Source organism: Carcharodon carcharias, chromosome 12, assembly GCF_017639515.1.
Source record: "Carcharodon carcharias isolate sCarCar2 chromosome 12, sCarCar2.pri, whole genome shotgun sequence".
Taxonomy (NCBI): domain Eukaryota; kingdom Metazoa; phylum Chordata; class Chondrichthyes; order Lamniformes; family Lamnidae; genus Carcharodon; species Carcharodon carcharias.
In genome coordinates, this window is record NC_054478.1 from 49,019,096 (window position 1) to 49,034,381 (window position 15,286).

The 15,286-nt window shown below is 41.5% G+C and overlaps 1 protein-coding gene across 3 annotated transcripts in view; it reads left to right on the top strand.

Annotated features, from left to right (window-relative positions):
- The window catches only part of zranb3 (zinc finger, RAN-binding domain containing 3), a 122,053-nt gene that overhangs the window by 91,336 nt on the left and 15,431 nt on the right, over nucleotides 1–15,286 (top strand). For all 3 annotated transcript variants that reach the window (XM_041201037.1, XM_041201038.1, XM_041201039.1), the window contains 4 exons: nucleotides 943–1,040; nucleotides 8,935–9,036; nucleotides 13,910–14,052; nucleotides 14,476–14,625. In XM_041201037.1, the coding sequence (XP_041056971.1) occupies nucleotides 943–1,040; nucleotides 8,935–9,036; nucleotides 13,910–14,052; nucleotides 14,476–14,625 (493 nt within the window). The remainder of the gene's footprint in view (nucleotides 1–942; nucleotides 1,041–8,934; nucleotides 9,037–13,909; nucleotides 14,053–14,475; nucleotides 14,626–15,286) is intronic.

Sequence of the window (15,286 nt, forward strand, 5' to 3'; positions counted from 1 at the left end):
TTTATCTTACGTCATGGTGTTTTCTCATTGCCATTTTCTTTACATATCCTAAATCCATTAACTTGACTTATTTCTAGATTTCCTTAAACCTTTATTGCTTTATCCTCTTCCTCCACCATGAAATGGTTACCAAGTTCACATTTAACGTATCTACCATTTGCTTATTATCCCTTTATAGTCCTGCCCGCATCAATTTTTAATTGCCCCAGATTCCTCTTTGCCTGTTCAGAGAATACACTGAGCCTTTTGAAGCTCAAAACTTCACACTGTTCACCAGATCAGAGAAGCATCAAATACTTTACACAGGGGTCATCCCTGCAGCTTTTAAAGTCTCTGTTGGCAATTATCATCCCATAAGCCATCTAGTCTAATCCAATCATCAAGCGCTCCCTTTGAGCAACTAATTCCCTTTGCTGTTATATACAATATATTCTGTTTCAGGGGTGGTCTGCAGCAAAGAATTCCAATCAACTTCTGCATGCAGAATCTTTTTTTCTAATCATTTTGTGATTATCTGAAATATGTGCTCTCTTATTATTGGTTTCATATTCTTCGAGACATCACTTGGGTCTTCCTGAGCCTTCTCTACAGTCGTGAAAAAAATTTAATTTCTCAAAGGTGTAGCATTTCATAGAACTTTCCCATGAATCCCAACACTGCTTCCACTGCCCCCCCCACTGCCACCCCCAACCCCAAGCCCCTATTTCTTCCCTTCCTTGTCTTGAGCGCATTGAATTCTTGCTGGATACCTTGATCAACTGAGTGTCAAGAGATTTAACAACAATTGCAAACCCGTCTTCACACCATATGGTTACTTGCAGCAGTTTCTGATATTTTTGAAATGTCTAGTTTGCTGGCATCCCAAATTTGAATGTGTGTAAAGAGAATTTTTTTTTCAAGAGGAACTAATCGTGGCATTTCTTCCAAAATTTTCTGGTATAGACCAATCTGATATCACTTGTGACAGCAGTGTTCCAGTTTACGATGGCTTCATGTTTAGCGCAAGCAAGAATACTGATCGAATATATCTCTACACCAAGGTATTGTTAGTAATTTAAACTCCATGCATAGATGCATACTATTGTTTCAATGTGCATCCATGTGTCTTACATTGCTGTTTGATTGACTTATAAGTGTAATCAAAGGTCACCAGCAACCTTGTAATTAAACTTACCAGAAACAAATCTAACTTTTTTAACCAGTAAATTAGAAAAATATAGGTTCTGTTTCTGACCACAAATATTGTATACGTTAAATGCATAGAATTTTTTTGCCTACTTGCAAAAAAAAAATTTCATTTTTACAATTCCTTCCATGCTGTTGTGATTCTATGGTTACTTCATGTTTTTTCAAAGCCAATTAATTAGTTTTGAAGGATCAGCACTGTTGTTTTAGAAGCAAACATGACACAGCAAAATATTTGAGACAAATGGTGAGGTAACTGTTGGGTGATGCTGGTTGAGAGATAAATGTTAGCTAGAACACAGTTCCTGAATATCCATAAGATCTTTTACATTCACCTAGATAAGCAGACAGAGCCTTGGGTTAACACCTTGTCAGAAGTCAAGGCCTCCACCAACACAGCATTTTCTCAGTACTACACTGAAGAGTCAGCCTGGATTATGCGCAGAAGTCCAAGAGCTGATTTTAGCTGTCAGCACCTGTCAAAAGTGGAGTTCTAATAGCCTGAAAACTGTCAGTAACTCGTAGCCCTATTTATGGGCCCATCTGTAATATGAAAGTTGGGGTACTATAACATACATAGGAATATAATTTCTATTTTGTGGCATTAGTAAGTAGAACGCATGTCACAAACACTTAGCTCATTCATAGGGGCAATGAGCAACCTAACCAATAGTCTTTAAAGGTAAAGCTGGAAACCAATGAAAAAACAGTTTAGTTGACTTTTTAGTTAATTTAAACGTTTGTTTCTTCTTATTGGCTCCCTCCCCTCTCCTCTCAGGCTCCAACTGCTTTTCAGCATTACTATTTTGGTGCATCCAGTACATTGGTTGCAAGCAAGGCCTTTGCCTCAAATTGGCTTGGTCCTCGGTTGGGTTACATGGCAGGCAGTGGGTACACGTTGAGCAACTGAACTTTAAAATCATCCCCCAAGTTGGTACTTGAACCTACAATCTTCTGATTCAGACTTAGGAATGATAAATCTCATGGTGGAATACAGCTTGATTTGATTTTTGCTCTCTGCTTCAAGATCAATATGGAAAACAATAAATCTGGGATATTTCTGCCTTGATTTTAAGTTTAAATGCAACAGCATAAAAACTGGTTTAAATGAACGAAAGTAGCTGATTTTAATGGGGGGGTGGTGTGCCCAGATACCTTCTAACTGTTTATAGCGAGCTTAGGGCTACACAGCTCAGAAAATATGGAGTGTCGTAATGAATACAACTTAGTCCACAATTTCCTTTTTATTTTGTAGTGTTCAAGGTTCCCTATGACAAAAATGCATCATTGCAATGGTGCAAATCCCCAGGAAAAACTGATCCATCACTGAACATAAAGTTGCTTTCCCAAGTATCTTAGTTTTTGCACTGCAGCATTGTTTATCCTCACCATGAATACTTTCAGCAAATGTGTTAAACAAACTGTGTAAAATCAGTCCTATATGTAACAGCAGTACATTGTATTAGCAATTGAATATAATGCACATTATTATCTCCCTCTACTGAAGGCATATGCTGCCTGTGTACCAAAAATAAATTGCCCACATGGTCTACTTCTGTTCAGTCAGTTTTTATTTGTTTGAGGAAAAATAGAATTGTCTAGCAGTTTAAATTAAACAATTTAAAGAAAATAACATGGATTTCTTTTTTAAATTACTATTTGGATCATCAAGAATGGAAGCAAGCAAGAGCAGTCGCACTGAGCTGGACAATATAAGGGGATGCAGTGACCAGTGGTATTGTCACTGGGCTGGTAATCCAACCAGGTACTGCTCAAGGGACCTGGCAGATGGTGAAATTTGAATTCAATAAGAAGTCTGGAACTAATAAGACTGATGGTGACCGTGAAACTTGTCGTAAAAACCCTTCTGGTTCACTAATGTCCTTTATGGAAGGATATCTGCTGTCCTTACCTGGTCTGGCTGACACGTGATTTCAGGCCCGCAGCAATGTGGTAAATTCTTAAATGTCCTCTGAAATGCCCTAGCAAGCCACTCAGTTGTATCAAAGAAAAGAAACCAAACGGATCACCCAGCATCGACCAAGGTACCAGAAATGACAACGGCAAACTCAGCTCTGTTGACCCAGCAAATTCCTCCTAACATCTTGTGCCAAAATTGGGAGAGTTGACTCACAGCCTGACATCGTTTTACTCATGGAGTCAAATCTTATAGATAATGTCCCAGTCACCACCATCACTATCCCTGGGCATGTCCTGTCCCACCGGTAGGATCAACCCAGCAGAGGTGGTGGCACTGTGGTATACAGTCGGGAGGGAGTTGTCCTGGGAGTTCTCAACATCAATTCTGGACCCCATGAGGTTTCATGGCACTAGGTTAAACATGGGCAAGGAAACCTGCTGCTGATTACCGTGTATCGTCCCACCCTAAGCTGTTGAATCATTACTCCAGCATGTTGAACCCCATTTGGAAGAAGCACTGAGGGTAGCAAGGGCGCAGAATGCACTCTGTATGGGGGACTTTAATGTCCATCACCAAGAGTGACTCGGTAGCACCGGTACAGACCGAGCTAGCCTGATCCTAAAATATATAGCTGCTTGACTGGGTCCTCGGCAGATGGTGAGGGAACCAACAAGAGGGAAAAACATCCACCAGCCTACCTGCCGCAGATGAATCTGTCCATGACAGTGCGGGTAGGAGTGACCACTGAATAATCCTTGTGGAAACAAAGTCCTGTCTTCATGTTGTGTGCTAAATGTGACAGATTTTGAACAGAACTAGCAACTCAGGATTGGGCAACCATGAGGTGCTGTGGGCCATCAGCAGCAGCAGAATTGTACTCAACCACAATCTGTAACTTCATGGCCTGGCATATCCCCCACTCTACCATTATCACCAAACCATACGATACTAGCATCTACCCGGCAATGTGGAAAATTGCTCTGGTATGACCTGTACACACAAAGCAGGACAAATCCAACCCGGCCGATTACTGTCCCATCATTCTACTGTCGATCGTCAGTAAAGTGATGGAAGGGGCCATCAACAGTGTTATCAAGCGGCACTTGGTTAGCAATAAACTGCTCACTGATGCTCAGTATGGGTTCTGCCAGGGCCACTCAGCTCCTGACCTCATTACAGCCTTAGCCCAAACATGAACACATGAAAACTCTCCGCTGGGTGGTGTGGTATCAACCACAGGGAAGATGATTGTGGCTGTTGTAGGTCATACATCTCAGTCCCAGGACATCACTTCAGGAGTTCCTCAGGATAGTGTCCTAGGCCTAACCATCTTCAGCTGTTTCATCAATGACCTTCCAACATAAGGTCAGAATTGGGGATGTTTGCTGATGATTGCATAATGTTCACCATTCTTAACTCCTCAGATATTCAAACAATCCATGTCCAAATATAGCAAGACCTGGACAATATCCAGGCTTGGGCTGACAAGTGGCAAGCAACGTTCGCACCATCAAGTGCCAGGCAATGACCATCTTCAACAGGAGAGAATCTAACCATTACCTCATGACATTCAATGGCATTACCATTGCTGAATCCCATAATATCAACATCCTGGGGGTTACTATTGACCAGAAACTGAACTGGACTAACCATATAAATACTGTGGCTACAAGAACAGGTCAGAGGCTAAGAATTCTGTGGTGAGTAACTCACCACCTGACTCCCCAAAGCATGTCCACCATCTACAATGCACAAGTTGGGAGTGTGATGGAATACTTTCCACTTACCTGGATGAGTGCAGCTCCAAAAACATTCAAGAAGCTTGACACCATCGAGGTTGAAGCAGCCTCCTTGATTGGCACCCCATCCACAAACATTCACTCCCTTCACTACCGACGCACAGTGGAAGCAGTGTGCACCATCTAGAAGATGCACTTGAGGAACTCACCAAGGCTCCTTAGCAGCACCTTCCAAACCCATGACCACTACCACCTAGAAGAACAAGTACAGCAGGCAGTGGGAACAACACCATCTGAAAGCTCCTCTACAAGCCACTCACCATCCTGACTTCGCAATATATCGCTGTTCCTTCGCTGTTGGTTCAAACTCCTGGAACTCCCACCCCAACAGCACAGAGGGTGTACCTACACCAAGTGGACTGCAGCGGTTCAAGAAGGCAGCTCACCACCACCTTCTCGAGGGCAATTAAGGATGGGCAATAAATGCTGGCCTAGCCAGTGATGCCCACATCCCGTGAATTAATTATTTTTTTAAATGATGCAGGTCAAATCTTGGGGGGATTTGGTTTGAAGAGCAGGGGAACATAAAGGATGTGACAAAGACAGCTGAACAGATTTTAAAGATCCTTAGTGCAAAAGAATTCCATGAGTTATTGCACTTGTTTTCAGAGACAGTAGAGGGCCATGTCAGTGGGGAGAAAATACGGCAGCAGTTATTTTGCTCTCCAGACAATCCTGCACAGTATTTTTCCTTTTCATTGGTTCTTCGAATGTGAGCATTGCTGGCAAGGCCAACCTTTATTGCTGATCCCCAGTTGTCTCCTTGAGAGTATGGTGGGGAGCCCCCTTTTTGAACTGCCGCAGTCCATCTGGTGTAGGTAAATCCACATGTTGTTAGGCAAGGAGTTCCAGGATTTTGACCCAGGAACAATGATATAGTTCCAAGCCAGTATGGTGTGTGACTTGGAGGGAAACCTGTAGGTGGTGGTGTTCCCATGTGGTTGCTGCCCATGTTGTTCTAGACGGTGGTTGTCACCCATTTGGAAGATGCTGTTATAGGAGGCATGGCGAGTTGCTGCAGTGTGTCTGGTAAATGGTGTATACTACTACCACTGTGCGCCAATGGTGGAGAGACCGAACGTTTAAGGTGGTAGATATGGTGCCAATCAAGCAGGTTGCTTCGTCTTGGATGGTGTTGAGATTTTTAATTGTTGATTCAGCTGTATGAATCCAGGCAAGTGGAGAGCACTTTATTACGCTCCTAACTGAGCCATGTAGATGGTGGAGAGGCTTTAAGGAGCCAAGAGGTGAGTTACTCACTGCAGAATTCCCAGCCTCTGACCTGCTCTTGAAGCCATGGTATGTTTATGGCTTTTATATGGCTTTATCCATTTAATTTCCTAGTCAATAATGGTAATACCATTGAATGTCAAGGGAAGATGATTCGATCCTCACTTGTTGGAGATGGTCATTGCCTGGCACTTGGGTGGGATGCATGTTATTTGCTACATATCAGCCCAACCCCGAACGTTGTCCAGATATTGCCGCATATGGATGCGGACTGCTTCAGTATCTGAGAAGTTTTATATCATAATAAGCACTGTGCAATCATCAGCAAACATCCTCACTTCTGATTAGTTGGAGGGAAGGTCACTGATGAAGCTGCTGAAGATGGTTGAGCCTAGGATACTACCCTGAGGAACTCTTGCAGCAATGTCGAGGGGCTGAGATAATTAACCTCACAAAAACCACAAGCATCTTCTTTGTACTGGGATGACTCCAACCTGATTCCTATTGACTTCAATTTTGCTAGGGCTTCTTGATGCCACACTCAATTAAATGCTGCTTTGATGTCAAGGGTGGTAACTCTCGCCTCGCCTCTTGAGTTCAGGTCTTTTGTCCATGTTTGGATTAATGCTGAACTGAGGCCTGGAGCTAAGTGGCCCTGGAGAAACCCAAACTGAACACAAATGAGCAAGTTATTGCTATGTAAGTGCCACTTGATAGCACTGTTGATAACAACTTCCATCACTTTGCTGATGATTCAAAGTAGGTTAATTGGGCAGTATTTGGCTGGATTGGATTTGTCCTTTTTGTGGAAAGGGCTAGTCTGGGCAATTTTCTACATTGTCTGGTAGATGCCAGTTTTGTACGAGTACTAGAACAGCTAGGCTAAGGGTACAGCTAGTTCTGGAGCACAAGCCCTTAATACAATAGCTGGGATATTGTCAGGGCCCGTAGTCTTTGCTGTATCTAGTTCCTTTAGCAGTTTCTTGGTGGAGTGCATCGAATTGCCTTGGCACTTCTGGCTGAAGATTGTTGCAAATCCTTCAGCCTTGCCCTTTGCACTGACATGCCGTGATTCATCATCAATGAGCATGGGAATGTTGGTGGAGCCACCTCCTCTTGTTATTGTTTAATTATCCACTGCCATTGATGACTGGATGTGGTAGGACTGCAGAGCTTTGATCTGATCCGTTTGTTGGAATTGCTTAGCTCTGTGTAAAGGAGGCATGGAATCCTGTGTTGTAGCTTCACCAGATTAGCACCTCATTTTTAGTATGTCAGGTGCTGTTCTGGCATCCTCTCCTACACTCCTCTTTGAAAATGTGCGGGGATTATTTTGCTTTTCAAGATGATAAGGTGCCACATCAAGAGATATTGAGGAAAATAAAAGCTCATGGTGTAGGATGTAACATATTGACATGGATAGGAGATTGGCTAGCTAACAGGAAACAGAAGGTAGGTATAAATGGGTCTTTTTCTGGTTGGCAAGATGTAATGAGTGGTGTGCCACAGGAGTCAGTGATGGGGGATCAACTTTTTACAATTTATATAAATGACTTGGATGAAGGAAACTAAGGTATGGTTGCTAAATTTGCTGATGACATAAAGATAGGTAGGATTGTAAAATGTGAAAAGGACACAAGGAGGCTACAAAAGGACATAGGTAGGTTAAGTGAATGGGCAAAGACCTACCCATTGAGTACAATGTGGGCAAGTGTGAAATTGTCTATTTGGCAGGGAAAATTAAAAAAGCATATTATCTAAATGGTGAGGAATTGCAGAGCTGAGATGCAGAGGGATCTCTGTGTCCTAGTGCATGAATCACAACAGGCTAATATACAGGTACAGTAAATAATTAGGAAAGCTAATAGAATGTTATCATTCATTGTGAGGGAAATGAAATACATAAGTAGGGAGGTTGTGCTTCAGTTATACAAAGCACTAGTGAGACCACATCTGGAGTACTCTGTACAGTATTGGTCTCCTTGTTTCAGGAAGGATGTAAGCGCTTTGGAAGCAGTTCAGAGAAGGTTTACTAAACTAATGGAATAGGTGGTGAATCTTATGAAGAAAGGTTGGACAGGCTAGGCTTGTATCCGCTGGAGATTAGAAAAATAAGAGGCGACTTGATTGAAACATATAAGATCCTGAGGGATCTTGACAGGGTGGATGTGGAGGGGATGTTTTCTCTTGTGGGAGAATCTAGTACTAGGGGCCACTGTTTAAAAATAAAGGGTTGTCCATTTGAGACAGAGATGAGGAAATTATTTTTTGCTGAGTGTTGTGAGCCTTTGGAACTCTCTTCCTCAAAAGGTGGTGGAAGCAATGTCTTTGAATATTTTTAAGACAGATCTAGATAGATTCTTGATAAGTAAGGGGGTGAAAGGTTATCGGGGGTAAGGGGAATGTGGAGTTGAGGTTACAATCAGATCAGACGTGATCTTATTGAATGGGGGAGCAGGCTCGAAGGGCCGAATGGCCTAATCCTGCTCCTAATTTGTATGTTTGTATGATGATCCTGATCAGTTGATTAGAATAAATTTTAGTTTGAAATATTAAGATTGTAGACTACATTTCATTCAGTTTGCTTTGTACAGTCTTATCAATACAGCTATTTCGAACAGTCTTATCAATACAGCTATTTTAATGTACTTGTTTATTTCTACTATATATAATAGAAAGTGTGTTATTTTCCCTGGCGTTAGATCCCCTTGACAACCCCAGACATCATCTTGATCATTTTTATGGAGTGCAGTACTGAGGAGTTCAAGTAAACGATTACTACTATATGTTTATTATTAGGAAGGAGAGCCTTTAAACTGCAATTTTATTCCTCTGGATGTAAAGTCAGAGAACTGGGAGGATTTACCAACGTTCTTTGATCAGAAAAAAAATCGTGCAGCGGTAAGTTTAAGTTACATTTTCTGTATTTAAGTGGAATATTTTTCAAGGTGTGTGCTTTCGTATGTCAGATATTGTTGGAATCCTTTAATCTGTAATAGTCATTTTACAACAATCCTTATACCACTAGCATTGTATAAAATTAGGTTTGACAAAATGCACCTCCTTAAACTGCTGCAAATACTGTGCAGCAACTAAAGTATGATGAAGTACGTGGCGGACACATGGAAATAACGCCATCTACAAGTTCCCCCTCCAATCCACACACTGATTGGGAACTTTATTACCGTTCCTTAATTGTCGCTGAGTCAAAATTCTGGAACTACCTACCTACCAGCACCACAGATGTACCTACACCACATGGACTGCAGTGGTTCAAGGAGGCAGTGCACCATCATCTTGCCAAGGGCAATAGAGATGGGCAATCAATGCTGACCTTGCTAGCAACATGCTCATCCCATGATGAAGTGCTTCTCCATGTTGAACATCACTTGGAGAAAGCACTAAGGGTGGCAAGGGTGCAGAATGTACTCTGGGTGGGGGACTTCAATGTCCATCACCAAGAGCGGCTCGGTAGTTCCACTACTGGCTGAGTCCTAAAGAACATAGCTGCTAGGCTGGGTCTGTGGCAGGTGGTGAGGGAACCAACAAAAGGGGAAAACATACTTGACCTCATCCTCACCAATATACCTGCTGCAGATGCATCTGTCCATGACAGTATCGGTAGGAGTGACCACCACACTGTTGTTGTGGTGAAGAAGTCCCACCTTCACATTGAGGATACCATCCGTCGCGATGTGTGGCACTACCACCGTGCCAAATGGGATAGGTTTTGAACAGATCTAAGAACTCAACACTGGGCATCCATGAGGCACTGTGGGCCATCAGCAGCAGCAGAATTGTACTTGAACACAATTTGTAACCACGTGGCCCAGCATATCCGCCACTCTAACATTACCATCAAGCCAAGGAATCCACCCTGGTTCAATGAAGAGTGCAGGAGGACATGCCTGGAGCAGCACTCGGCATACCTAAAAATGAACTGTCAACCTGGTGAGGCTATAACACAGGACTACTTGCATGCTAAACAGCATAAGCAGCAAGTGATAGAGCTAAACAATCCCACAACCAATGGATCAGATCTAAGCTCTGCAGTCCTGCCACATCCAGTCGTGAATGGTGGTGGACAATTAAACAACTCATTGGAGGAGGAGGCTTCACAAATATTCCCACACTTAATGATGGGGAGCCCAGCTCATCAGTGTAAAAGATAAGGCTGAAGCATTTGCTACAATCTTCAGTCAAAAATGCCGAGTGGATGATCCATTTCGGCCTCCTCTGGAGGTCCCCAGCATCACAAATGCCAGTCTCCAGCCAATTTTATTCACTCCACGTGATACCAAGAAACAGCTGAAGGCACTGGATACTGCAAAGGCTATGGGCTCTGACAATATTCCAGCAATAATACTGAAGACTTGTGCTCCAGAACTTGCCACAACCCTAGCCAAACTGTATCAGTACAGCTACAATAGTGGCAACTATGTGGAAAATTGCCCAGATATGTCTTGTACACAAAAAGCAGGACAAATCCAACCCAGCCAATTACCGCCCCAACAGTCTACTCTCGATCATCAGTAAAGTAATGGAAGGGGTCATCAACAGTGCTATCAAGCAGCACTTGCTTAGCAATTACCTCACTGATGCCCAGTTTTGGTTCCACCAGAGTCACTCAGCTCCTGACCTCATGACAGTCTTGGCCCAATTGTGGATAAAAGATCTGAACTCCCGAGGTGAGGTGAGAGTGACTGCCGTTGACATCAAGGCAGCATTTGACCGAGTGTGGCATCAAGGAGCCCTAGCAAAACTGGAGTCAATGGGAATCAGGGAAACTCTCCACAGATTGGAGTCACACCTAGCACGAAAGAAGATAGTTGTGGTTGTTGGAGGTCAGTCATCTCAGCTCCTGGACATCATTGCAGGAGTTCATCAGGGTAGTGTCCTTGGCCCAACCATCCTCAGCTAGTTCATCAATGACCTTCCTTCCCTCATAAGGTCAGAAGTGGAGATGTTCGCTGATGATTGCACAATGCTCAGCACCATTTGCAACTCCTCAGATACTGAAGCAGTCCATGTCCAAATGCATCAAGACTTGGACAATATCCAGGCTTGGGCTGACAAGTGGCACACAATTGTCAGGCAATGACCATCTCCAACAAGAGAGAATCCAACCATCACCCCTTGATGTTCAATGGCATTACCATCACTGAATCCCCCACTATCAACATCCTGGGGGTCACCACTGACCAGAAACTGAACTGGACTAGCCATATAAATAATTGTGGCTACAAGAACAGATCAGAGGCTGGGAATCATGCGACGAGTAACTCATTTCCTGGCTCCCCAAAGTCTGTCAACTATCTATAAGGCACAATTCAGAAATGTGATGGAATACTCCCCATTTGCCTGGATGAGTGCAGCTCCCACAACTCTCAAGAAGCTTTGCACCATCCAGGACAAAGCAGCCCACTTGTTTGGCACCATATCCACAAACATTCACTCCCTCCACCACCGATGCAGAGTAGCAGCAATGTGTACCATCAGCAAGATGCATTGCAGGAATTCACCAGACTTCCAAACCCACAACCCCTACCATCTAGAAGGACAAGGGCAGCAGATAGATGGGAATACCACCACCTGGAAGTTCCCATCCAAATCACTCACCATCTTGACTTGGAAATATATCAGCATTCCTTCAATGTCACTGGGTCAAAATCCTGGAACTCCCTCCCTAATAGCACTTTGGGTGTACTGACACCACACGGACTGCAGCGGTTCAAGAAGACAGTTCACTACCACCTTCTCAAGGGCAACTAGGGATGGGCAATAAATGCTGGTCCATCCAGTGAAGCCCACATCCCGTGAATGAATAAAAGAAAGAATTAAAAATATTGAGTTACAAGAAGTTTACTAAACAACTTTATTCAGTTGCCATTGTATAAACATTTAATGTGGGTAATTATACAGCATCTTTTAAAGTGTCAAGATGTCCAAAGAGCTTTGCAGCCAATGATGTTCTTTTTGAAGTGTAGACTTAGACAATCAATTTTCATACAAGAAGATTTCACAAACAACAATAATATAATGACCAAATAATCTGTCTTAGCTGTGAGTTGCTGAATAAATACTAGCCAGAACATTGAGAACTCCCTTCATCTTCAAATAGTGCCATGGGATCTCTTTGAGTGGGCCTCAGCTTAATATCTCATTTAAAAGACATTTTTTATACTGTACTGAAATATTAGCCTGGATTATATGTTCAAGTGTCTGGCTGAGACTTGAATCCACAATCTTCAGACGCAGAGGAATGAATGCTTCCAGTGAGCCTAGGCTTATTATTGCTCATCATTTGAAAATAATTGAAGGCATTTTCCATTGAAAATGGTGCTACTACTTGCTCTTTGAATCAGTAGTTAATTTTAATAAGCATTGTTTTTAAAACATGCAAGTTGTCAGGACCGTGTTTATGTGCCTATGCTTACACAGTGGTGCTTTGGATGACAGAGTCTCAATATTAATTTTAATAATTATATGTGCTTCAATCATGCTAGAACAGTAGTTCCCAAGCTTTAAGATCCCGTGAACCCCTTTCATGAAAGTGTCAAACCTTGTGAGCCCCCTCGTAAAAATAAATATTTTCCAGTGATTTTCTCTGTTACCTGAGCATAAACTATCAAAGCAGTAATCTTGGAAATATAAAATTTGTTTTTCTTAATGACACTCTATTGCACAATATTAATAATTACATTATTTATCATTACATTATCTATTTGATATGAAAACACTAGCACTTTTCCAAGATTTCACTTACATAACTGGTGACAGCTTCTGAAGCTGATGCTTCTGACTTTTTTTTTAAAAGCCTGCCAGGTCTGGCTGCTGGTTTTTGATAATTAAATAACAGCGAGTGCACCTGCCCCCAGTAACTGGTATTTGCCTCCACTTTCAGCCCCCTCTCCTAATCTTGCTTCAACTCTTCAAACCCCAGCTTTCACAAATCATTAAGGGACTTACTTATCTTGCAAAAAAAAACCTTCAATCCAGTGCATTCAATCGCTGTTTCTGACCCCTGAACCTCGGGGATTTTGGCGAGCTTTTTGAACCACGAGCTCCAATAACTGAAAAAAGCGAGTTTAAAAACATTGGCACTCTAAAACTCACCTCACCTTCAGGATCTCAGACAGGAGGTTGCAAGGGGAAGGTAAACAACTCTGAAGCACACCTGACCACCAACGGCTCCCCTACTGCAAGTCCTGCTATGAGGTGCCAGATAAGATACATTCTACTGGCTAATGAATGCTTCTGTTAAGAACAGCAGCAATCATTGGCCAAGTAGCCTGTCAATTGGGATGGTCCTTCTAATCTACAGTGTCAGATTACTACTCCAGCCCAGACATTTCTTCTTGGTTGGCCATTATGGGATTTTTCCTGCGAACCCCCTGAAACATTTTGCGAACCCCAAAAGGTTCATGTGCCCCACTTTGGGAACCATTGTGCTGGAACAATAACTAGTGATGACTTCTGGGCTCCAATGCAAGGTATTTCTTTGAAGATTAATTTCAAGAGATGTTAGATATTCATAGCCACTTACTACATAAAACCATTGGTAGTACCGTTGGTATTATCATTGTTAATTTAGTAAAGGAAAGTGTATTGTTAACTTATACCCAGAAAATCTTAACATTATCTTAAAGCACTTGCTGTTCTAGAAATAGCAGGAAAGTAAGCAACTGGGTCTGCCACTATATCAGTTTGTTTTACCTACTCTTCTGTATAAATCTTCATTTTAACTCCGATAATTTTTTTAATGAATTTACAGCTTCTGCGATTTGTACGAGAATGGCTCAGCTTAACTGCTATGAAACAAAGAATAATTAGGAAAAGCGGCCAGATTTTCTGCAGTCCTATTCTTGCATTCGAAAACATCTTGAAAGGCCAGCGTGTACAGAGCTGTACGAAAAGGTAAGGCTTTATTGAGATGTTCCTAATGTTTGCCACCTCAGTTAATTAAGACCTCCCATTTTCTTAATATGGTACCTTTTGTTTGCTTTATTCATTATGTAGCACATTCTGATCAAGATTGATTAAAATGTTAGTCCTTTGTCAATGATGGAAAGGAGAGAGAGATTATTGCTGATTTTTTTTTTGAGAGAGAGTCTGGTCATTGGAACTTTTTCATTTGTTTTTATTCCCGAGTTCCTATTTGTTCCGATTGTTCAAATGAAATTAAAAAATAAAAGATGAGAACTGGTGTACACCATGCATACAGACTATTACTTAGTTTTATTTATCCCTGCTTTAGTAATTCTATGCTTCTTTGTTCTTATTTTCCAATAATAAAAATTGTGCCCCATTGAAAATCAGTAAAATATTTCTTTCATTTAGATTTATAACAAAAGAAGATGTTGCTGCTCTGTCTCTGAATAAGACACACTGTGAAGGAGGAACTGTACGAGTTATAGCAAGAGGGACTACATTTCATGACAACAATAAAATCAAAGCTTCCAACCAACCAATTGAGAAAAATTTAAACAAGTACGTTTCTATGGTTTCCTCTTTAAACAATATGCCAATGAGAGATAGAAATGGTGCATTCTCTGTGTGGCTCAGTTCTTGCATAGCATTTCACCACTGAAGAAATAATCAAACAGCTTATCAGAAAGCTACCTTTCAATTCAGATGCAGTTAACATTGTCAGTGAAGTAACTGAATAAGGTGACTTTAATGTCATAAAGCTAATTGTAAAATTTTGTATGATAAGCATGCATTAAATAATGGTGCTACATCAAGCTTTTGTTCACTCAACCATCTGGCTTTTCGTACCTTAAAAGTCTGAAATTCCGATTTCACAACTGTGTCAATTGAGTAATATTAATTGTCAGAGGTTTATGTTACAAGTTTATTTAGCATTAATGATCCATAAATATTTTTCCCTTTTATTTGAACCTGAAAATATGCTACTGTTGCAAAGAACTTTCTGCCATTTTTCTGAAAATATTCAATTTTAAACATTGTTGCAATCCACCAGGTGTAATTATTAAATCTGAGATACAAATATGCCAAGATGCTTCATACAGTGTTTAGTTTAGATTATGATCTGATCGCCAATATGATTATCAAATTTAAAATCATGTGACTGTATTAAAAAAATGTTAGAACATTTGAAACTTAGTGTTCATTTTTTATTCTGCAACCC